At 50.9% G+C, this 25,506-nt stretch overlaps 1 protein-coding gene across 1 annotated transcript; it reads right to left on the bottom strand.

Annotated features, from left to right (window-relative positions):
• Window positions 1-24,747, bottom strand: NCAN (neurocan). The gene is made up of 15 exons (XM_037506246.2): window positions 24,719-24,747; window positions 19,939-20,018; window positions 18,667-19,059; window positions 16,555-16,729; window positions 16,314-16,441; window positions 15,639-15,932; window positions 14,143-14,730; window positions 12,505-13,938; window positions 8,885-9,001; window positions 7,436-7,549; window positions 4,584-4,742; window positions 3,451-3,533; window positions 1,255-1,399; window positions 391-573; window positions 1-193 (listed from the first exon to the last, which is right to left on the bottom strand). Exons 2-15 carry the CDS (start codon window positions 20,009-20,011, stop codon window positions 48-50), a joined length of 4,032 nt encoding a protein of 1,343 aa, XP_037362143.1. The 5' UTR covers window positions 20,012-20,018; window positions 24,719-24,747; the 3' UTR covers window positions 1-47.
• Window positions 24,748-25,506: the final 759 nt, after the last annotated feature.

The raw sequence follows: 25,506 nt of genomic DNA, 5'->3' as shown, positions 1-25,506 counted from the left end.
TCCAGGGGAGGTCTGGGAATGGGGTTGTGCTTGCTTTCCCTGGCTCTTCAACAGAAATTCCCTTCTTCCTTCTCCCAGTCCTCCACTGGGTGTTTTTTGTGTTTTCTGCGCTCCTTGCGAGATTTGTGGTGGCGATGCTGATGGTGATGTTGGTGGTGGTGATGGTGCCGCCGCATCCGATGAGACCGTCTGGCTGCAGGGAAATGAGGGAGGAAAGGGACTGGGCATGAGGGGGTGAGAAGCAGGTGGCCCCTCAACGGAGGGAAATGGAGGAAACTCCAGGTAGGCTAGCAAGTTTCCCCTATGTGCAGGGCTACAGACCAGTGTGTGTAGTAGTAAGACTACAAATAGCTAATAACCTGTGTTGGGGTGGCTGGGGCAGTCACTTACGTTTGGTGCAAACGATTTGGGGATGGTCCCACTTGCCGTTGCTCCGGCACCTAATGATGGCCACGTGGTGCTGAGCAAACCCCTCATTGCACTGGTAGCGAACTGTGGCATGGACATTGTACTTGGCCTTGCGAGCACCCACAGGTGAGGCGTTCTCCACTGCTGGAGGGGGACCACAGAGCACTGGGGATGGAGGAACTTCCAGTTAGGGAAGTGACCAAGGCTGGAACTGAACAGGTGTCCTGCCTTGTTAGGGACATTGCACCTGTCCATCCTCTGCCCCACTATAACCCCACGGGGCTTCCAATTGGCTGTCTGTCTCAGTATCCTCTACCCAAACCAGGAGCCCCTTAGGGAACTGCACCTCCTGGACATGCCCCACTCCCTAATTCTTATGTAAGTATGACAGGAATTAAGGAGATGGGAGGCAAGATGAGAGCAAATGAAAGGAAGAAAGGACATGAAGACTGGCAAAGAAATGGAAGCAAGGATGAACAAAGGTGTATCCTGAGATTGCATACAAATATTTCCTTAATGTGTAAAAAGCTCTTACGAGTCAATAAAACAAGCTGCTTGAACATTAGGCAAAGGAGATGAACTGGGAGGTCACAGAAAAATAAATAAACACAAATAGCTTATTAACATATCAAGTGCTGGTCATGCTCATCCTTAAAGGCATACTATTTTTTTGTCACTTAAATAAAGAATGAAAGTTTAAGAATGCAGAGTTTGCAAGTGTGGGGGAAAATGGGAATGCTCGCATCGTGCTGGAGAGTGAAAATTAGGCTGGGCTGATTCTTACATTTAAAAACTCAAGGAAAACAAAAAATCAGTAAATGAAGGGGGTGTGTAGAAGCAGCGTACCTGTGCCTTTCTTACAGACATAAGGGAGGTTGTAATTGCAGGGAACATCGTTCCAGCGCCCACTCTCATGAGCCACCATCACCACACAGTCCTCCCCACCGGCAAAGAAATTGTCAGGCTGGTTCTCCCGCCAGTTCTCATATTGCTGCAGGAATAGGGGGGAGGGGTGCTCAGGGGACCGCATCCTGGCCTCGATTTTTGTCAAACTCCCCTGGCCAGACCACTCAAACTCTAGGGACTCAATCCCCGCACATACATAATGAGTGTTGTTCCATCTCTCCCTGAGGTCCAGCCACCCTCCTCTGGCCACAAGGCTGCAGTACCCCCTTCCTCCCTGGTGCTCCAACCTCTAGTCTTGCCCCTGACTATCTATTTTCCACATGGGTTCTGTTAGATAGTCAGGAGAACTTCTCTGAGGTGGCAACTTCTCTGAGGAGGACTGAAGATTCATGGAGAGGAATGATGCAGGCAGGGAACAGAATGGGAAGCAGAAGGAATAATCAGTGCAAAGGCCCAGAGGTAGCACAGCTTGTCCTGTTTGAGGGGTAAGATGGAGGCTAGAGGAGCTGGAGGTGCATGGTAGAGTTGGGGTGTGGTCAGAGAATAGGCAGGGCGAGTTCTCCTGGTGAAGGAGAAGAGGTGAATTTTTTCAAATTGTGGTAAAATATATACAACATAAAATTTACCACTTTAACCATTTTTAAGTGTCCAGTTCAATGGCATTAACTAGATTCATAATGTTGTATACCCATCACCACCATGTATTCAGGCTTTTGTCATCACACCAAACAGAAACTCTGTACCCATCAACAATCACTTCCCTCCCCCAGACCCTGCAGACCCTGCCAACCACCAACCACTCATCTGCTTTCTGTCTGTGGATGTGCCTGTTCTGGACATTTCATATAAATGGATCACACACTGTGGCCTTTAATGTCTGGTCTCTCACTCAGCATAAAGTTTTCAGGTTCATCCACATTGTAGCATGTGTCAGGGCATCTCTCCTTTTTTTTTAAAGATTTATTTATTTATGCATACAAGAACTGGGGTACAGGGCAGAGGTGAGGGAGGGTGAGAGGATTCACCAGAGACAGAGTGGGGAGCAGAACAGGCAGACAGACCGAAAACACTGCTGAGGAGAGCCGCAGGTGCGACAGGAGAGGTCTGCAGCGCCATGTGGGAATCTCCCTGGCATGGCTGGGAATCGATCCCGCCCTACAGAGGCTATGGACAGCTTCACAGCGCTGAGATCAACCCGCTGCGCCACCGCCACTGGGGAGGCCCCAAGGCATCTCTCCTTTTGATGGCTGAGTGATTGATGGATCAATTTGTTCATCCATTCACTAGTTGACGGATATTTGTTGTCTCCACTTTTTGACCACTGTGAATAGTGCTGCTCTGAACATGTGTGTAAAAATATCACTGAGTCCCTGTTTTCACTTCTTTTGCAGATCTAAGTAGGATAGGAATTGCCGGATCATATGGTAAGTCTATGTTTAACTTTCTGAGGGACTGCCAGACTGTTTCCCACAGCTGGAGGGGGTGGATTTTTATCTTGAGAACAACGAGCAGTCTGAGAGGATTTCAATCAGGGAGAATCCTGATCTGATCTATGATTTTTAAAAGGTTCTTGTGTACAGCATTTTTTTTTTTTAGGGGATTGTGGAAATGTTCTGGAACTACATGGAGGTGATAGTTGTACAACACTGTGAAGGTACTAAATGCTACTTTAAAAATGATTAATTGTGTATTATATGAATTTCACCTCCATCTAAAAAGAAGCCCCCATGGCTGTCAGCTGAAGGGACAGGAGTGTAGGTAGCCAGTGGACGGCTGGCTACTGCAGAGGTCCCAGTGAGCCGTTCTGGAGGCTGTACAGACTGGGCATGTAAGGAAATAGGGATACCTGGATGACCACAGCTGGAGGACCAGAGGGAGAGAAGAGAGGGGCACTGGGCTACAAACTGAGGTTTGCAGCCTCAGTTACTGGATGGACAAACCTTTGCCGGGCTGGGCAGAATCTCCTTTGCAAATTCCAGCATTTCAGAGCCCCAGGGAACATTAGACAGTATCTCACCTGTAGATGCTCTACACAAGAGGGTAAAGTGAGGCTGGGGTGATGGGCAGGGTGATAAGTCTCACCCAGATTCCTCAGTATAACTTCAGGGACCCAGGTCCTGGTTCCCACCAACTCACCAGCGCGGTATTGTCTGTCCACTGGAAGTCCCTCTCCACAATCCTGTCATTCAGGCCAATCCATGTATTCTCACGTCCAAAGCCTGTGGGGTAGAGGGGTCATGAGGGCTGGGCCCATCTCTCCCTCGGCCTGGTGTGCAAGCTGAGGCTGAGTAGGGGGTGTGGGAAAGAAAGCTGCCCTCCTTCCTCAGTCTGGAGGTGGGCTGGAGGGGAAAGGAGATGGAGGGGGAGCAAAGGTGAGAATGGGGTGGGAGAGGACCAAGAGCCCCTCCCAGCCTACAGTGTGGACTAGGGGCTGTGCCTCTCCCTCACTCCCCCCTACCTCAGCAGGCAGGACCCTGGCTGCCCTCTGACCTGGCGGGTGGAGTTAGGTCAGGGAAAGGGCTGGTATGAGGCCCCTTCGCCTTGCCACATGTGTGGCTTAAACAACCAGAGGAAGGACTAAACAACGACACATCAGACCTTTAAAGAAAAAAGGGAGCAAGGGGGAGGAGAGCCAGAGCTCTGGCTGGACGGAGGCAGGTGACATGGTCAGTCTCTGTCTGTGGGGGTCGGTCACTGAGGCTGGAGGAAGCTGCACAGCAGCTTGATTGATTAAGAGGAAAAAGAATCTAGGGAAACGGAAATGAACAAATGAAAGAATTAACAGGGACAAGATGGGGGAAACATGAATCTATGGGTGCATGAATAAATGGCAGAGGGATAATGAACAAACCCATAAGTGCTGGGCTTTAATGCACACTCCTCTCCTCCCAGGCCCCTCACCACTCCTTCTGAATTTCACCCCATCACAGATGCTTCCCTGGCATCCTCCATCCCCTGGCCAACAGCACACTGAGGACCAGCTAAATTATAGCACAGACTTATTTAATCAGTTACTTGCTTGACTGTGTCCCCACCGGGACCTTGCTGCCTGAGGACAGGGCAGCGTGCAGCTCACTCACTGCTATGTGCAGTACCTGGAACCAAGCCTGACACATAATGGGTTCTCTGTAAGTATTTGGTGAATGAATGAATGAAGTGGTTGTACGAATTAACAAACAGACATGTGAATAAGTGGTCAGGCCTATGGTGAACATAGCATAAAGGACCCTGGGAAAGGACGGCCACCCCTGCCCAGCCCAAGTCCCTACTGTTAATGAAGCTGTGTTCCTCCAGTGAGTGAACGCTGGTCAGGTGGCCGGCTCGGCGGCGGCAATCTCTCTCAGCATCCTCCCATGCCCGCCGATGGGCAAAGTAGCGGTAACAGTGGCCCTGGAACTTGTGCCAGCCGCGGTCACAGCCCTCTGTGTCTGGGAGGGGGTGAGAGAGTGAAGGGAACTGGCCTCAGTATGAGCACAGCCAGAGACAGAACTCAATGCCAGGGCACCTAGGGCCAGATAACCCGTCCCCTGGCCCAGCCCCTCCTCCTGAAGCTCTGTCCCCATTCGTTTCCACCTCCCGTTTTCATTTCTCTGTTGTTGGAAGAGTTTCAACAGGAAGAACATTACATCCATCCCTTCTTATCCCACCGTCAATGTCTTCTTTTCTGACCTGCGTGTAACTGGGAACTCAGGACATGGTCTCAGGAACGTCTAAAATTCCCTTGCTGACAAAAGGTCTGAATGTACATTTCTCTCAAAAAGATATACAAATGATCAACAAACACACGAGAAGATGCCCAGCATCATATGTCATTAGATGCCCATCAAAACCATAATGAGGGGCCTCCCGGGTGGTGCAGCGGGTTAAGCACCCCGCTGTGAAGCTGTCCACAGCCTCCGCAGTGCAGGTTCGATCCTGGCTGGCCGGTGAGAATCCCACATGGCGAGGCAGACTTCTCCTGTCTCACCTGCTGCTCCCCTCAGCAGTGTATTTCAGTCAGTCTGCCTGTTCTGTTCCCCACTCTGCCTCTGGTGAATCCTCTTACCCTCCCATGCCTCTGGCCTGTACCCCAGCTCATGTATAAAAATAAATAAATCTTAAAAAAAAAAACCCACAATGAGATACCACCACACACCCACCAGGATGGCCACGATCAAAAAGATTGATAGTAAAAGTGTTAGAGAGGATGTGGAAAAATTGGGCTCCGGTGCACTGCAGGTGGAAATGTAAACTGGTACATGAAAAACTGTCTGGCAGGTCCTCAAAAAGTTAAACACGGAATGACTACATGACCCAGCCTTCCCATGCCTGGTATATTCCTAAAAGAATAGGAGTGGGGGAATGGAAAATGTGTTCAAATAAAAAACTGTATCTGAATGTTCACAGCATGTTCACAACAATCACAAGTGAAAACAGCCTAAATGCTTCCCTGGTGGCACAAGGGGTAAAGTCTCAGCACTAATAAGCTGTAGGCAGCCACTGAAGCACAAGCCAGGGAGCTAACCCACATGGTGCAGCAGATCTCTCCTGTCTCGCCCACTGCTCAGTGGTGTATTTCTCCTTAGCTGTGTATTTCAGTCAATCTGCCTATTCTGCTCCCCACTCTGTCTCTGGTGAATCTACTCACTCCTTGTACCTCTGGCCTACACCCCAGCTCTTATATGCATAAATATAAAATAAAACTTTAAAAAAAAAACAAAAACAGGGCCTCCGCTGGTGGCGCAGCAGTTGACGCTGAGCTGCGAAGCTGCCCACAGCCTCTGCTGTGCTGGTTCAATCCCCAGCCACTGGTAAAGGTCCCACATGGCGCGCAGACCTCTCCTACCGCGCCTGCTGCTCACCTCAGCAGTGTCCTCCGTCTGTCTGCCTGTTCTGTTCCCCGCTCTGGCTCTGGTGAATTCTTTCACCCTCCTGCACTTCTGACTGTACCTAGTGCTTGTATAAATAAATAAACAAATCTTTGGAAAAAAAAAAAAAACAGCCCAAATGTTATTGAGCTGATAAAGGACAAACACAATGTGGTCCAGCCACACAGAGAGTATCACTCAGTCATAAAAAGGAGAGAAACCGGGCCTCCCTGGTGGAGCAAGGGGTTAAGATGCAGCACTCTGAAGCTATCCATAGCCACTGCAGCATGAGTTTGATCCCCAGCCAGGGAGGTGACCCACATGGCGCAGCAGACCTCTCCAGACTCGCCTGCTGCTCCCCTCAGCAGTGCATTTCAGTCAATCAACCTGTTCTGCTCCCTACTCTGTCTCTGGGGAATCCTCTCACCCCCTACACCTCCGGCCTGTACCCCAGTTCTTGTATGCATAAATAAATAAATCTTTAAAAAAAAGAGTGAAACCTTGACACACACTACAACATGGATGAACTAAAAACATGATGCTGAGTGAGAGACTAGACACAAAAGGCCACACAATGTGTGATCCACTTACATAAAAAGGCCAGAATAAGCAAGTCCATAAACTGACAGCAGATTAATGGCTGTCAAGAGCTGGAGGAGGGAGATGGGGATAGAGTCTCTTTTTTTTTTTTTTTTTTTTTTTTTTTTTAAATAGAGGCATGTTTATTTATTTATTTGTTTGTTTGTTTGTTCTGTTTACACATGCACTGGGTACAGTCAGAAGCGCGGGAGGGTGAGAGAATTCACCAGAGCCAGAGTGGGGAGCAGAGCAGGCAGAAGGACCGAAGTACACTGCTGAGGGGAGCAGCGGGCGGCAGGAGAGGTCTGCGCGCCATGTGGGATCCTCCGCCGGTGGCCGGGAAGCAGCCGGGGATCGAACCGGCACCGCAGAGGCCGCGGGCAGCTTCGCAAACCAGCGCTCAACCGCTGCGCCACCGGGGAGGCCCTAGAGTCTCTTTTTGGGTCATGTAATGTTCTAGAACTAGATAGAGATGGTGATTGCACACCATTGTAAATGTACTAAATGCCGCTGAACTGCATCTGCATATCTCTGTGTTACGTGAATTTTATCTCAAAATAAAAACAACTTCCCTCCTGCTGGAATTACCCTGAAGCAGAGGCAAAGAAAGACCTGGATCACATGTGGGAGACCTATGGCCAGCACACACCCCCACCACGGCACTGTTCCTGCCACTGTTTTCATCAGGGACTCACCCTTCTCACAGAGGCTGCCCCCGTAGCTGGGGAGGCAAAGGCAGATGAAAGCGTTGATCTCATCAATGCAGGTGCCCCCATTCTCACAGGGGCTGGAGACACAGTCATCAATGTCTGCAGGGAAGCAGAGGAGTTATAGGTCAGTCTAGCTCCCAGCCCCCACAGAGAACCAGGCAGAAAACAGGTCATGACCCCGCCTTCTCTCCAGAACCAGAGTGCAGGGACTGGTCTGGACAGATGGCCCAGTGAGTGTGAGGATCCAGGAGGGGGTCCTCCCACAAGTAACATGAGCTAACATGAATGAGTCATGCCACAAGCAGCTGCAGGCCAGCATGCACAGGCTCTCTCATCCAATTCCAGAACAGACGTTGATATTCTGGCAAGAGACCTATAGAATGTCAAAGCTGGGGTTTGTTTTTGTTTTTGTTTTTTTGAATATGGGACTCAGGGATGCTGGGTTCCAGAGCACTGCAAGCACTTGCAGTGTCAGCTCAAATCCTTAACTACCAATCCCCCTGTAGATGGCATCTGAGGCACGGATGACCCTGGTGGGTCACTTTGAGACTCAGTTTGCGTTTTTTTGCAAAATCACAATAGCACCTTTTCCAGGCTGGTTGTGAATGGAACAACAATGGAAGAGCTCAAGAAATTGTACAGTTTATGTTTATTGTTATAATTCTTTAATTAGTACAGCCATGTATCGATTAATGACAAGGATACCTTCTGAGAAATGTGTCACTAGTCAATTTCATCATTGTATGAAAGTCATAAAGTGTAATGACGAAAATCTAGAGGGTATAGCCCATCACACACCTAGGCTCTATGGTAGAGCCTATTGGGACCACTGTCATATATGTGGTTTTTTAGTGATCAAAATGTCATTAAGCAACACATGAACTAGATAGAGATGGTGATTGCACACCATTGTAAATGTACTAAATGCCATTTAGTACAGGAAGGGGTCCCTGTCCCCTTCCGTGTAGCCTTTGTAAAGGTTTCCACAGTCAATGGGATGATGCTCAGAGATAAAGAAATTATATTATTTATATTTATTGTTATAATTTCACAATTTGCCATATTTCCTGTGTTGGGCTTTAGGGTTAGCATCAAAAGGGTCTGGGGGTAGTGCCTGTACCCCTGCCCACCCAGGAGAGGATAGAAGCACCCTGGGCCCTAGGCTGCGAACAGTCTGAGCCTTAACCATTGTATCCCCCGCCTCCCCCCAGTAATAAGTGAGGGAGCACACTAGCCTCAATCCCCAGGATAGCGCAGCTGTTTGGAGCTGGCTCAGCTAACAGGGGTTAATTCACTGGATCCAAGAAGTGGGGGAGGAGGGAAGCATCTGAAACCAGTATTCTGTGACCCCTGAGTCCTAGGGGTGGCCCTGGGGTAGACCCTATGACTTTGAGTCAGATAAGTCTAAATGAAGACCCAATTCTGGGCACTCACCTATCTCGCAGTTCTCCCCGGTGTATCCCTGCTCACAGCTACAGCCATACATGGTACCATTGGCTTTACAGGTGCCACCATGCAGGCAAGGGTTGTTCTCACAGGGATCCAAGGGGGCTGCAGATAAACAGGAAATGTGGTGAGGAGTCACTACCTTCTTGCAATTCAACCCTTAGATCCTTTCTTATCCAATTCTTCTTTATGATTGTCAGTTTTTTCTCATATACCATTGTGATGATGAAGAGCTTGCTCTGCCCAGGAACTACTCCAAATGTCTGTAGGCTGCTCTGTGTGTATTAAAGGCACTTGGAATGAACTGGAATGGGCTTCCCAAATCTTCTCTGAGAACATGGGTTTAAGTGCCCTCTCTAATTGCCCCCCTCTTATGGACATGCCCTGGTAGTCACTATACTTGTCACAATTCAGAGCATAAGGGTAAACGAAAAGTTCCAGACAGGCTATGAACAGCTCTGGGAAGAGCAGGAACTATCACCTTCTCCATTCTGGTGGTTCAGTCTCTTTTGATACAACCTCAGTGGTTATACTGAGAAGTGGTAGATTATAATGATTATAACTGTGGGCAGTGAAGTCAGAGAGGCTGGCTGGACTCCTGGCTCTGCTATTTATAGGGCAAATTATTTCTCTGAATTTCAGTTTCCTCATTTAAAAAATGAAATAAAAATAATGCATCCTTCTCTTCTGATCATAATGCCATGTCCAGCTCTGTGTATATCAATCTTGAGGGGACTCAGCATGGATCAACACCCAGGGGAATGTGAGTCCCTGTCCCCTTCCTTGTCATTTCCCAGCTAGGTTTCCCTAGAGGCAAGAAGGTCTCCCATCCCCATCTTGGGGGTGGATGGTCTCTATTCTGGAGTCTAGGAGGGGCAGAAGAAGAACTCCCATCCTACCCCAGTCAACTCCAATCCTTTATCAGGGCAGTGTTCAATCCTTCCACTACACAGACACTAGAACCAAGGTCCAGAGAAGGATAGAGCCTGGCTCAAAGCCACAGAGAGATAGTACATGAGCCATCATGGCCTCCAGAGACCTGGAAGCCCTCATAAGGCCCCCTCTCCAGTCTTATAATCTAGAATTTGTTCTGTTTTGTCCAGACTGGAGCTTCGCAAAAAACCGAGATGGTAACAAGCAGTCTCTTCCTCCCTGTTTTTCTGATGCCCACTTCACTCCCCACATTCACCAGAGGGGGTCTATGTAAGCCTGAGACAGAACACAGTCCTCCTCAACTTAGATCCCTTGATGCCTCCCCATCACCCTCCGAGGAAGTTAAATCCCTTACTGCAGGCCACAGGGGAGGTTTCCCAATACCTGCCTTCCCAACCTCCCCCACTCTTCACCTTGTTCATGCCATTCCAGTCACAATGGCCTTGCTGTTCTTTCCACATATCAGGTACAGTGGACCTCAGGGCCTTTGTACAGACTGTCCTTAGACAGGCTTCTACCTGGACCACTCTTCCCTGGATTTCCACCTGGCATCTTCTTTACCGCAGGAATTTTGTCTGATGAGAGGCCTTTCCAGACTCCTTCCAAAACTTCAAACCACCATCAATTGTTTCACTTTTTTACTCTGCCCTCATCGCTTTCTAACTCCCAATATAATTTATCAAGGTCATTACCTCCTGTCCCTGCCTCCCCCAGAGTGGTTATGTTCCACAGGGCAGCTACATACAGCTCTTGAGATTTAATTAAAATGGAAGAGAATAAAGAAAATTCCTCTGTTGTACTAGCCACTTTAAATGCTTAGTGGCCACCCATGGTGGTAGCTGTGTACGACAGTGGGGCTTGAAGACATTTCCATTTGGGGAAAAGTTCTAGAAGGTCAGCTTTCAGAGGCAAGGGGCTTAGTCCCGGCATAGAGCCTGGAACACAGAAGGCACTCAGTAATTGCTTGCTAACTGAATGCAGGTAGCTATTGGCCCTCCTGTCTTGCCTGGGTGTTGGTTGTGTCTGTTCCAGGTGTGGCCCCAGCACGTGTGCGCACATGCATGGGGTTGTTGGGCACAGGGACGCGTGAGACCTGCCAGGTGCCCTGAGCTGCCGACACCTGCCCACGGACTGGCAGTGACTCAGTCACTTGCTGGTGCTGCGTTTATTTTTGGCTTCATTAGCATTTCTGCTGCAAACCAGGGTGGGAAGGCGACCGGGTCTCCCTGCCTCCCTCCACTCAGCTGCTGCCGCCGCCACTGACTTCAGTCTGTATCCAACAATACAGCAAAGTCAAAGGCGGACCCAGCTCTCATTCAGCAACCCCCGTGTGGTCTCCTTCCTGCCTTTCTGCCCACCCTTCAAGGTTGGACCTCCCCAGAACCTCTCCTTCTCTGTTCCCTCTCTGAACAAGCTCACCCTCTCCCAAGGCTTCAGGCTGGGTGCTTTTTTTTTTTTTTCCACCCATGAAAGAAACACCATACAGCCTAATGGGTGAAACAGAGACCCTGTTGTCAGATGGCCTGGTTTCAAGCCTTCTTCTAGGCACTCCCAAGGGTGTTACTTTGCAAAAGTCACTTAACTGTTCTGTGCCTCAGTGTCTCCATCAGTAAAGTACAGAACTTGTTCCACAAGGATATAATAGGGATTAACCAACATGATTTCAGTAACGTGATGAGAACAAGGCAAGCATTCAGGCAGAACCGAGAAGTGTCAGTCTTTATCAGCACATGCACCCAGAGTCCACCTGAGCATCTAAAAAAAGAGGATTTGACCCAGGACACAGTCCAGAGGTGACAGAGTGGGCAACAGTACCCAGCATCTGCTACTTCTACCACTGCCTTCAAAAAAAAAAAAAAAAAAAAGGAGTGCAAAACCAATTGTGTTAACGAGTGTTTTGCAACTCAGCTAAAGTACCTTTTTCTTAAGCTTACTTGGCCAAAACAAACAAACAAAAGCTCAATATGGCAGGACCTAAAAAAAGAGGTGGAGGCAAGATTTGCAGTCTGGGTTGTGGACACACCTGGCCCTGGAGAACAGGGCATGGCTTTCTCTGGACCCCGACACAGAGCGAGCACTGACGCCCATGTCGGCATGGGCCCCCAATGAAGTTCAACCACTGACTGATTGGTAGTGACATGCCTCCTGTGCCTTAGTCTCCTGTCTGTAATATGGGGTGATGCCCATCACTCTCACCCCTTCCCAGCACACACTTTCCCTGTGGCTTTGGGTCCCTCCATGATCCATATCACTGGATTCCAATACAAGTCCCACCTGTCCAGGAAGCCCTCCCTGCCATGCCTTCTACTTCCGCCCCCTCACTGTCCCAGACTGAGGAAGCACTGAAGGACAGCCCCCAGCACCCCACAGCTCTTAGAGCAGACATGAACATGATTTGTTGACTGACCTCATCCCCCAAGCCAAACTGTCCCCAGTGCCTCCATGTGCATCTAAACACATCAAGTTCATTATCATCTTCTGGTCTTTTTGCCCTTGCTGATACCCCTCCCAGGGAAGTCCTTTATACAATTCAACTCCTGACAAGTTTCCACCTCCCACGTCACCACTGCTAGAAACCTTCCCAGGTCCCTTCACTCCCTGCTCTGGCTTGCCAGCCCCAGGTTCCCAAGGCCTGACCTCAGTAGATGGGATGGGGCCATAAGCTTGGAACTCACCCTCCTCCACAGTGCAGTTGGTGGGGCTCGCTAGCACGGTGGGCTCTTCTCCACTGGCTGCGTCTTCCCAGAAGCCTTCCACACCTGGGCTCCCCCCCAGGACTTCCAGCTCAAACTCCTCTCGGTCCAAGGAAGTAGGCAGGAGGGTGCTGGGGGGGTTCCACAGCATGGTAGTCTCCCCTGAGGACACTGAGGCAGGCTCCTCCATGCTGGCTGAAGTCGGTGTCCAAGGAGGAAGACCAGGCTCCCCCAGGAGGCTGCCCTTGTGTGATGGAGCTGAGGTTCCTACTGTCTGGCCCTCCAGCTCTGGATGGGGTTGGGACCTTGAGGAGACCAATGTAGAAGGGGCCAGGTCTCCCACCTTGGTCCCCTGGTCCAGGGATATTAGGGACGTGACCACACTTGTGTCCACAGGCCCTTGAGGACTCATGGTGGAAATTTCAACTCCCTCAATCATGTGGGAATTAGGTTCCCAAATTCCACCAGCACTGCTGGGGTCCAGCATGGCTGTAGAAGCCATGGGACCCATTGTGGCTTTTTCATCTGTAGCAACCCAAGTCTCCAAACTTGGGGTCACCCCAGGCATCAAGAAGACCCCAGGTCCTCCCAAAGGTGTATATTTGGGGTGCAAGTCCAGCCCTTCACTGTGTAGTGTGGGCCACATGCCCTGTACCTCCTCCATGGTAGTCTTCCATGCTGTGCTGATGACCCCAGAATCAGTCTCCAAGATGCCTCTGGCTCCTGTGGGCTCAGTGGCAGCCTTAGTTGGGGGGAGATCTGTCACTAAAATCTTGTCCACAGAAGCCTGTGGGCTGGATCTGGGGTGTTCAACTTTGCTGAGCTGAGTGGGCCTGGTTCTCCCAGTTTCTCCAAAGTCTGCCCTGGGAGAGATAGGCCTAGCCCCAGCTTGTGTGTCCATGTCTGCCTGTGAGGGAGCTGTGGGACTTCCTGCACTGTGACCACTGGGTGTGACCTCTCCACTCTGTCTTGTTGGGACCGAGGAGGTCAGGGAATATACCTCTGGATCAATGGGGTCCTGGGCGCCAGCCTTGGTGTCTGAAGCAGGGGAGGGTGAAGAAGATGCCGTGGCCTCACTAATCACCTCAACCCTGTTGGCCTGGGTGGGAAGGGGCGTAAAATGTGGTAGGAGCCATAGTTTGGGGGCACGAAGCATGGCCATCACAGGGAGGTCTTGGGAAGTGACCATGGGGGAGGCATCCCATGGGGCAGAACTGGGGCTTTCAGAGGGACTGAGAGCTGGGGTAGTGGTCTCTGAGGGGGACCAGGGCAGGTTGGGCATGACCGGTCTCACACTAGGATCCTTAGCTTCCTCTGGCTCCAGGCCAGGGTCCCTGCTAGGGCCTGAGATGCTGTGTGGGGCCAAGGTTGGGGGCCATAGCCAGGGCTCTGCGGGACTCCTGCCGCCAGCAGAACCTACAACATCAATGACAAGAATCATCATTACCTTTATCAATAGTTGTTGACATCTCCTTGGCTCTAAGCATAAGGAAGAGAGCTTCTGAGGAGTGATAAAATCAGGGAACCCAGCTGGGATTCAGACTCTCCCTTCCTCCCTACCTCCCCACTCCCTTTCCAGGCCCTCAGTCAGATCCCACCTCCCTCTTAAATTCCACTCACCTGCTCCAGGGACATCCACCTCATTGGTCAGTACGACCCAGGGTCTTTGGCTATGGTCACTCCCCAAGGACTCTGTGGTTTCTGTAGTCAGGGGAAGCTCCACATGATTTCCAGCAGCTTCTGGGGTAGGGGGCTGGGAACTGGCCTCCAGAGCCCCCTGTAGACCTTGCTGGGGTTCCTGCTGCTGGAAGTGGCGTCCATTCAGTCCCTTGAAGCGTCCCCTCTTCCTGGGTATGGGACTGGCAGGGGCTGTCACAGTGTTTGTGCCAGTACTGACTGCCACCACCAGATCAGGGCTGGGGGCTACTGTGCTCAGCCATACCCCTTCAGCCCCCAAAGTAGGGCTTGAGGCCAGCATGAGACTCCCAGGGGCAGGGCTATGGGTGTCTACAGATTCCTGCTTCTCTCCCAAGATCAGAGGGTCTTCCTCTCCACTGGATACCAGTGGCTCCTGGAAATTAGGTGTGACCACTTCTCCCAGGCTGGGCTCCAGTTCTCGGTTTGGGGGCCCTTCTGCAGACAAAATCTCCCCCTCATCCCCAGATGAAGGGGTGTCTGGGTCTCCATGCTGTGGTGAAGGGTGATGAGCTGTGGAAGAAAATACAAAAGATTGTTAGGCACAGGAACTGGCTGGGAAGTTCTGACTGTCTATCCACAGTCTAGTACACTATAGCACAGACCTGGGTATCTCTATCTCTGTGCTCCTCTATCTCTCTCTCTGAGTGGTCGCTGGGATCCCCCAGCTTCAGAGAGGGAAGTGCAAAGTTATTACCCACACTGTTCAGGCTGCAGCCCAACTGAACCCCCAGTCAAGGTTAGAGTCAATTGGTCACAAGTGGTAAGAGATCAAGAGGTGGCTCCTGGAGGCAGGCCCTACCTGCACCATGGTGCCTGGAGGGTGGGGAGGGAAATACCCAATGGACATGGCTTCCTACAAGATCTTTGTTTCCCTTACACAGAAAACTCAGTATCTTGAGGTTAAAGTTTGCAGCCACTGAGGCTGTGGGCCACCCAGTTCAAAGGTGAGGGCCATCCCTCATTCTGACCCTGGGGTGTGGTCTTGATGGAAGTGTGGCCAGTGGGGGAACTCATGTACAGGACTCCAAGTAAATTATGCTCCACCCATGGTCGACACTTCCAGGGACCTCAGGAGATATGGTTCATTCCCAAACAGAACTTCCTGCACCAGAGCTGGGTTGTGTCCCTCTCCAGGAGTATGGCTCCTGGAGCAAGGCCTTCTATGGGGGCGTGGCTTATCGCAGAGCGTATTTCCACGCCCCAGTCTTGGCCTCCACTAGAAAGCAGAGCTTCCAGGGTCTTCACCTAGGTGCATGCATAGGGGCGTGCTCTTTAGGGAACCCAGCCTCTGAGGACTTGGCCTTCACCTGGGGCGTGGCCTTCAACCGGGCAGGGGGCGTAGTCACCCGGGGACCCCGCCCTCTGAGATGCGGCCTTCACCCCGGTACAAGCCGGTGGGGACGTGGCCCTTCGCGCACCTCGGAAGCAGTAGGCATCGAAACGCGCTCCTGGAGCAGGGAAGCCGGTGCGGTTGGCGAAGCGGTACACGGTGCGTACTCCTGGGGCCGGGCCCCCACAGCGCCGGCGCGGAGTCTGGATCGGGTAGCGCACGCTGCCGTCGGCCAGCCAGCCCGGGTCGCACTGGTCCAGGCCCTCGTGCCAGGCGAGGTGCAGCTGTCCCACCGAAGCCAGCGTGGCTCCCTGGCGGCGGCACTGGGCACGCGCGCCGGCCAATGTCAGGCGGCGGGCGGGGCCCACGTAGAAGACCTCGCCTGCGGGAGGGCGCAGGAGAAGGTCACCTGGGGCCAGTCACCCTCCTCCGGAGCCAGGAAACAGCCCCACTCCAAAGAGCCTCCCTCCACCGGGCTGGATTTTGGTGGTGGGACTTTAGCTTCTTTTTAAAAATGAGGTAACCCAGACAACGGAGCTAGTCAGCCTTCGGAAAGAGGGTGGGGCTCAGTGAGGGGCTCCAAAGAGAGGGAAGGAAATAGAAAAGGGGATGGGGACCAGTAGGGGATTGCTCAGGGAAGGGGTTGGATGGCTGCAGGTTGAGAAGGATGACACTTAGGAGAGTGAGGCAAGAATTTAGGGAGGAATGGGGTTTGAGAAAGGTAACAGGGCAGGGGGTGAGGGTCCTGCCAGCCCAGACTTACCCCCCAGCTCACGGGCAAAGCAGTAGACGTCATAGAGTTCCTGTGGGTTTCTTCTCCCATAGCTCCTGACTCCTGGAAGGCTGCTACGGTCACCATAGCAACCTGGTCTGGACTGAGTGATGGGATACCTGATAAGACAAGGAGGGATTCCTGCTCAGATGTATGCTCCTGAGGTCCCCCACAGACCCATCTTTTCTCAGAGGCTACTTCTCCACTTCCCCCTGCCCCAGTAGCCCCTCACCTAACAGTACGATCAGAGAGCCACCCAGCATCACAGTTGTCAAAGCCATCCTCAAAAGCAGCCTGCAGGTGCCTTGGGGCCGCTATGGTGGCTGAGCTGAGACGGCAGGCTTCCTGGGCTTCAGCAAAGGTTAGTGCATAGCGATCCTGGGCAGCCCGGTAGTGGAACACAACACCTGTGGGGGAACATCCAGGGTGGAGGGGGGATCAACTTAAGTTGGAATCTTAAAGAATAAAACTCCCCCTTACAGAATGAACACTCCCCCATGTCTGATAATAAACCTGCTGCTCTTCCCTGCCTCATACCACACTCACTTGCTCTGTGCTAAGTACAGCACAGGAAGAGGTTGGGAAATGAGACTGATATGCTCCCATTTGACAGATGAGAAACTTAACTATGGTCATAAAGGGCTAGCATTTTTCAAATGTTTACTATGTAAAAGCACTTATAAGCATTACCTCATTGCAATTTTACAACTACCCTGATAATTCTCATTTCCAGAGGAAGAAACTAAGGTTCAGAGAAATTGAGGGACATGTCCATGGCCAGTATGAAGCAGTGCCAGAATTTATATTCGGGAAGATGTGACACCAAAGATAGCACTCTTCATGCCCAGGGTTAGAACCTGGAAGTGACAGGAGGCCTGAAGAAGAGTGAGAGAGAGTCTGTCTTTTAGGAATTATGGACATGTGCCAATAGATGAAGCAAAGGCAGCAACCAAAGATGAAATGTGGTTCTTGCTTGGTCTGGGAATGGAGTCATGGGAGGCTTCCGGGACAAGGTGACATGTAGGCATCAGTAATAGGCTCCCTGTGACTAAAATTCTGATTTAGGGATGAAAAAAAATGGCTGAGCAAGACAAAGGAATGAAACACTCCTCCATCTAATCAGACCAAGCGCCACTGGAGGATGGCAGCAGCATCTCAGCCGTGGCTATGTCCCCACCCTGAGTTGGCACATGGCAGATGCTCAGATGTCTGAGTGGATGAATTAACTGAACAAATGTAGAGGTGGGATTCATTTCCTTCACCACTTATTAGTTTTCTTCCAGGTTTATGGATTTTGAGAAGCAAGACTGTAGAAAGGGAATGATGGTAGACTTCATAAATGCAGCGAGGCCCTGTAGGATAGGCGAGATGGAGTCTTCGGACAGGAGTGTAAGATCCTGCTCATGACCAACAAAAGTGATGGGAAATGGACTTTGCCGCAGGAGTCCAAAAGTATTTTCCATACAATAACCCATGCAATGAGTGATTCATCAGATATTCAATAAGCAACTGCTATGTGCCAGGCCCTGTTCTAGAACTGTGTTTTAATAATTAAAAATAATATATCTTTGCCTAATTTTCTTTGACCAGTTAGGAAAACAAAAAGTGCACTGGGTAGTTCAACAGAAAGGATTTAATACAGGAGTTGGTTAAACGTGTATTTGAGGACTATTATTTACTTAATATAGTTTTAATTGACTTTTTGAAAAATACTCACTTTTTTAAAAACATAAATACATTTATTTTAAAAGGAAATTTGCATTCCTATTTTTAAAATTTATTTTATTTATTTATGTATACAAGAACTGGGGTGTAAGCCAGAGGTGCAGGGGGTTAGAGGATTCACCAGAGACAGAGTGGGGAGCAGAACAGGCAGATCTACACTGATGAGGGGGAACGGTGGCTGAGACAGGAGAGGTCTGCTGTGCCATGTGGGTAGCTCCCTGGCTGTGGGTTGAACACATGCCACAGTGGCTGGTGATAGCTTGATAACACTGAGACTTTAACACCTGCACCACCAGGGTGTCTCCAGCATTCCTATTTTAAATGCACTATCCTATATCCTTTGCCTTGTGTAAAATTAGGTAGCCATAAAATGGTTTAGGTAGCCATAAAACTTGAAGCTATGAAGTCCCTTGAAATACTGTGATCCATAAAAGAGACAGAGGCTGCTCTCAGCTAGAGAGAAAGGTGTAAACACAGCAGTATCTTTGGGGACTTTCTTTGTAACCTTATCTGGAAAAGGAATAGTTCAGAGAGTGATTTCTGAGATAACACACAGTGGGTGGGCTTCAGGCCCAGTCCCTCCCATCCCAGCTCAGCCTCTCCCCTGCACCCCACTGACCTGTCACCTCTAAGGGCACCAGGTCCTGCTCATCTTCAATGCCTCTCACCACCTGGCAGCGGTAGAGCCCCGAGTCGCTGGCCCGCAGCGGCCCCAGCAGCAGCGTGGCATTAACCCGGTGGCGGGGATAAGCAGGCAGTGACACACGCCCCTGCCAGCCCTTGGCCACTCGCACCACATTGTCTTTGGCCACCAGGATGGGCAAGTCCTGCCGCTGGCCAGACATAGTCCGAACCTTGGTCCACTTGATCCGAGGGGCCTCTCGGGCAGCACCTGGCTGTGGCTGCAGGGCAAAGAGACAAGGCAGGGCCACCAGCTCTGCCAGCGCAGCCCTCACTGACCCGGACCCCACATTCTGCATGTGCAGTCCCTTTTCAGCAGCATCCTGCATCCCTGGGGTGGGGAAAGTGGAGAGAGAGTATGTTTCAGAGATAGGGGCTAGCACAGACTGCTGTGTCCCTCACTTTACAGATGTGGAGGCCTAAGCCAGGGAGGGTAGGTTTCCCACACAATGTCACAACACAGGGCACATATCTCCCATCACCCCCATCTGTGAGCAGAGGAGGATGAGTAATTTGAATTCCTCCAAATTCTGCCTCCACTTAAAATCTTTATCCTGGAGGTCTCTTCCTATAGGGACAGAAATTTGATTCTCATTGTCACTCACTCACTGTGTGGATGTGGAAGTGTCATTCTTTCTGAGTCATGGTTTCCCCAAAAGCTAAGCAAAAGACAGCCATTGGAAAGAAAATGGTGTTTGCAGAGTACATTCTATAAAGCAGACACTTTATAGATAACTCATTTGATTTTCATTACCATCTGGAGGTAGCCCCCATCTTCCTTTGGGGGTTGAGGAAACTGAGGTTTGAAGAGATCACTGTACATGGCTGAGGCCACAGAGCACATTTCTACAGCCTGGGCTTTTGACAACCACTGGGGTGAAGCAGCACAGGGATCTCATTTCTATTGCCCCACCCATGGCAGGCATCACTAATCAATTTCTGCACTAGTCTCATTTTTCTCTTTTTTTCAGCTCATCTCAGCAAAACTGTGAGAGGCGGGAACCTCCTGCCTCCGCTGGCAATGACTAAAAATAACCTCTCAGGTGTCTTGTTCGCTTTTGACTGTTCAAAGACCTTTTTTATCTATTCTCATTTTATTCTCCAGATCAGGCCAGGGAACCAGCAGGAGGAGGCTCTCCAGGTAAAAGGCTGCCTCATCCATCATATGAACCCCTAGATTCTAACATCTCGCACACATAATTCAACTCACCCCGCTCTCCAGTCACAAAGAGCAACACCTGGAACATCAGGAGACCCAAGGTCCAGACAGACATGGCCCCCATTCTGGACCTAGAATGAGGTGGAGAGGGAGAGAGAGGGGGGTGGGTGAGCACAGCCATCCTGACAGTGGACATGAAAGGACATGACCCTAGCTCTACAGATCTGGAAATGAACTCAGAGAGGTGAGTGTGGTCCCTCAAGGTCACACAGTCTACAAGCAAGAATCCAAACTCCGTATCCAAGCAGTGAAGTCTCATTGTTAGAATCATGGATGCTGAAGTGAATCATACCTCGGGTTATCTCTCTGCCTGTACCTTGTTGTGTGACCTTGGGTAAGCAGCTTAGCTCTCTGTGTTCAGTTTCCTTGTAGGTCAGATGAGGATACATCAGGTAGTTGGAAGAAACTGATGAGTTAATACAGAACATATATATATCTATATATATGTATCTATACACACATACATATATATTTCTAAGCATACACACACATATTATTAGAACTGCCTGGCACCAAGGAGTATAATATATTTTTTAAGATTTATTTATTTATGCATACAAAAGCTGGGGTACAGGCCAGAGATGTGGGGGCAGGGGGGTGAAAGGATCCACCAAAGTCAGAATGGGGGACAGAACAGGCAGACTGACTGAAATACACTGCTGAGGGGAGCAGCGGGCGAGACAGGAGAGGTCTGCTTTGCCATGTGTGTTGCTCCCTGGCCGGCCAGGGATTGAACTCATGCTGCAGAGGCTGCAGATTACTTCATAGTGAGGTGCTTAACCCCTTGCGCCACCAGGGAGGCCCAAGGAGTATATTTTAACTATTATTATCATTAACCTTTACACAGTTAAGATAAAAATCTCACTTTTCAAGTCAGTCTCCCCCATCAGAATGGGGAGTCCTCCAGGGCAACAGACTGGCCTCCTAGCCAGACTTTAATCTGGTTTTGCTTACTGACACGATTCTCAACTTCAATTCCAGGAGTTGGTTGTCGCCAAGGTTCTATTCTTAGTTTCTAAGATTTTTTTGAGGAGCTTCCAAGTACCATCCAGAGGAAGGGGCCTCACCACTGCCCACCCCATCTTCTGCCTTCACACTACCTGGTGAAGATGCCTCTAGGTTTGCAGAGAAATTCCAATTGTGGATCCAGCCTTTTATAGGGGCTGTGGCCCACAGGCACAAAGTGGACAATTATTAAGCTATAATCTACAAACAAGCTATAAGCACCAGAACACAGTGGTGCCCTCTCAGACCTCACATTCTTCCAGAGACTAGACATCCTGGGGAGGTGGCCTCTCCCCAAAGTCTCTCACCCTTCTGGAACACGCAGCCCACCTCTGGAGCTGAGGTAGGGGCGGATGGAAAGTTAGAGCATTACCTACAAACCCACTCCTGCTCTGAGGACAGTATGGTTGGAATCCAGAAGTTGTGTGTGTGTGTGAGTGGATTGTGGGGAACAGTTGCTTCCCCTCCAGTGCTCACCCAGCTGAAGGCCCAGCCTGGAGGCCGGTGGGGACCTGTCCGTGGTGCTGAACCGTGGGGTGGCAATGCTGCAGCAACACACACTTGGCTTTGCCTTTTTATTTTTATTTTTTTTAAAGATTTATTTATTTATGGATACAAGAACTGGGGAACAGCCAGAGGTGTGGGGGTGAGAGGATTTACCAGAGACAGAGTGGAGAACAGAATAGGCAGACTGACCAAAATACACTGCTGAGGGAGCAGTGGGCAAGCCAGGAGAGGTCTGCTGAACCATGTGGGTAACTCCCTAGCTGGGGATCAAACTCATGCAGAAGTAGCTGGTGATAGCTTCATTGGGTGCATCTTAACCCCTCTGTGCCACCAGGGATGCCCGGCCTTGCATTCTTAAGGTGGCGCCTCCAGGCCCAGAGAGGAAAAGTGGTTGCCTAGTGCTACACAGCAAAGCAGATCCCGAGCTCTAAGATAGTACCCCCAACTACCAACCTGTAAACTTCAGAAACCTCTGTCTCCCTCTCAGGTTGTCTACATTTCTCCTTCTCAGAGCCCCTAGCAAGTGCAGTGTCACACTGATGGCTGTTCCAGGCCTGGCTGAGTATTGGTCCCAGGAAGACCTTAGGAGGGGATGAGTACAGAGAATTCTGCATGTGTGTGTGTGTGTGTGTGTGTGTGTGTGTGTGAGAGAGAGAGAGAAAGAGAGAGAGAGAGAGAGAGAGAGAGAGAGAGAGAGAGAATAATTAAGAGCTCGGACTTCATCCAGATTACCTACGCACTGCATGACTCTAGACAGGCTACTGCATCACTCTGCCTCAGTTTCCCTGTAAAATAGGTATCACCCAACATGTACCTCAGAGGGTCATTGTAAGGATGGAATGAACAAAGCTTTGTAAAGTCCTACAAAATATTAAATTAAAAACCAGCTTTTGGAACACAAAGGCTCACATCATACACATGCAAATACACTGTGGGCACTTGATTGCCCACAGTGACACAGTTTCAGGTGCATCCCCCCCACAAGCATGCGCATGTGCGCACACACACATTCGCCCTTCCACACACACTTGTCCCTTACACTCACACCCTCATGCATCCACACCCCTTCTCTTAAAATATCTCCTCCAGAGGGCCACCAGAGGTGAGCATTTACACAGCTGTCTAGGGCTTGTCCCCTCATGAATAATGTATGAGCCTTATGCATATGCAAGCAGGGGCCTGCAAGCGGTGGGGGAGGGGCAGCCCAGAAAGAGTTGGGGGAGGAGAGAGAGAGAGATTGAAAGAGACAGAGATTGAAAGAGGTTGCCAGCAAGCGTTCCAGTCTGTCTGTGTCTGGGTGTACTTCAGGGCAGGGATGTTCATGAGGTTGTACCCTGTGGTAAGTCTTGTTCACATCTGCAGCAGCTGCATGCACTGGATGGAGCTTGAAGGACCCAGAGTGGACCCTGGATGGACCATGAGCACGTGTGTGTATCTGGTCTGTAAACCAGAGAGAATTTATGTACATGGGCATGAGCAGGGAACTCAAAGGAGAAAGGAAACTGCGCTCAGTAAATCATTCCAAGCTACCCCTTGGGTAATTCAACCCCCTGCCAACTTGTTCCCCCTCAACTCCCCCACTGCACACAGACCACATCCCACACCCTTACGCCCAGAGTCCACATGGCCAGTCACATAGACAGGACCCTTGCTGTACACATGGGTCACACACGTGGGCACTGCCTTGGACACAGAGCCTGGGAGACACACACAGATTCACAATGACATTAACAAAGAGAGACAATATGAGCACTCAAAGGCAGGCAGCACATCTTCTGTACAAAGAAACACACCCAAAGCCTCAGGCTCCCCACAGAAACCCCTCAATGAGGCTAAACCATTGGACAGCTCCCCCCATACACTCACACACACAAAACACAGGTTCTGGCACGGACTGGGCTGGATAAATGTGGCTTTGATGACTGGTGGGCACACATTAATTTTGCCACCTGGTGATGTGTCCCCCAGTACGAGTTTCCTGACAAAGACATAACCTCAGTGACACCAGACTCATAGAGAACCCCAGAACCCATCCACCCTGCCCCCACCCTCTCTCCCAGTCTGGGGTAGACACATACCCAAAGCCCCCACACCCTGAGGGATACTTTCCATTTGGGAATGCCCACAAACCAGTGAGTTTGTTGGGTTCTGTGGTCCCACGGTCCGCCCACCTCGCCCTTCCCACCCTTCCCCCACAACCCCCGCTGGGGCCCGTGCCAACCCTCTCCTGGGCCTGGCTGTCTCCCATTAGTGCTGCCTAGAGGAACAAAGCCCTGCATGGAAGAATGGGGGTCGCTCCTGCCCAGGCTGGGCCTGGGTCCCAGTCCCCTACTTCCCAGTGCCTATGTCCCCCAAACAGGACAGGACTTTCACACTCGTTCATATGGATAGAGAGAAATGAAGGGGTGAGGCAAGTGTCTGTGTATTGCTGAGGACTCAATCAGCTATGGAAGTGCTGAGGGTAGCCCCCTCTTGGGATTGGGTGCCCCTCATGGGCCCTGGGAATTTTAACTGGGAGTTTAAGGGTGCTCCCACCCAGCAGTCACCTGAGAGACCCAGGGTGCTCCCTGTAAGAAGGGACAGCACCCCCAACTCCAGGTTCTAGGGGGAAATGGGGACCACCTTGGAATGGAGCCCCTAGAGCCTCCTCCTTGAGTCAGAATGTGGTGACCCAGCCTGAGCAAAAGGATAGGGAGACCGCAGGTGTCCCTTCCTCATGGTACTCACTCTCAGTGCAGACCCCCCTCCATCGGGCTCAGGCTGTTCTGGGGGGCCCCCTCTCTTCTGCGGTCCAGCCTGGAATCCTCAATTCATCTGAAAATTGGGGATCCCCACTGAAAATCCTGCGGTGTCTTAGCTCAGACACCGGGGATAGCCTGTTCTGAAGTCCTCTATAGCTATAGCATTGGGTGTCCCCCTCTTCTCCCTAAACTCGAGGCGCCCCTCCCCTAGCCTTGTCTCCCAGTGTCCCCTTCCAATTCAGAGACCCACCCCCAACCCAGTCCCCTCCCTACAGTGGGGTCTTCTCCGCATTCTCGGGACAACCTAATCTTTACATCTGCATCCTACTGACATTCTCAAACGACCTCCCAGTTGGCGTTTGTTCCCCAACCCACGGCTCCCCTCCCCCTCCCAGCCCCCTCCCCAAGGAAGGGGAGGCTTCTCTCTTATCCTAGTCTCCCTCCCTAATCCCGGGTTCTGTCTCAAATCCCAAGGAACTCTCCCACGACGCGACACCTTCCCCACGACGGACCCCCACCTGGTTCCTAGCTCGGACGCATCCCGGGGCGGTCGCCCAGCACAAAGGACGCTCGAACTCTGCAGGCTCCGCGCGGGGTCCAGCCCTGCGCCCTGCGCTCGGCTCTCCCCGCGCCGCCTCAGCGCTTATAAAGGGGCCATGGGGCCTCTCTGCGCATGCGCCCCCGTCTGCCGCCCGGGGCTGCGCGAGGGAGGGGGCTCTCCCTGCCTAAGTCCCACCGCACACACTCTCTGCACCACTCACCCCACCCCGGGGGAGATCGCTCCTGATTTTTCCCCATTCACTTCGTTCCAGGAGCCACGTTAAATGTCCCCAGTCGCCTCATGGTGGTGGTACCTACCCCATCTTACAGATAGGGAAACTGAGCCCCAGGGAGGTCTAGTCTCTCCCAAGGTCATGCAAAAGGGAAAGTCAAAGATGGCATTATAACCCTGGCATTCCTGACTCTCCAGGGCTCACTCTTGAAGCAGTTTGGCTCCAATTGTCATTTTATATTGTCGATGGAAAGGCAATGTTTCAGAGAGGACAGAAGATTCCTGGGTGACACACAGCTGGAATGACTTGTCAGGACCTAGTCAAGAAATGTTGCACCCCTGAGCTTTTTCCATCACCTTTGGCCACATCGGGGCATTCATTCATTCCTTTGTCCATTTGCATTCATAGAGCACCAGGTACTGTTGTCACAGGAATAATTTTTCTTTGGGCAGGGGACATGTGTCGTGTCTTTGTAAACTGAATCTTAAAATGTCCCCAACATGCACTGGAATATAACTCAGCCATAAAAAGAA

The sequence above is a fragment of the Talpa occidentalis genome, unplaced genomic scaffold, assembly GCF_014898055.3.
Source record: "Talpa occidentalis isolate TD23 unplaced genomic scaffold, MPIMG_talOcc4v2.1 talOcc4.12, whole genome shotgun sequence".
NCBI classification, from domain to species: Eukaryota; Metazoa; Chordata; class Mammalia; order Eulipotyphla; family Talpidae; genus Talpa; species Talpa occidentalis.
This window is presented reverse-complemented; position numbering and strand designations above follow the sequence as displayed.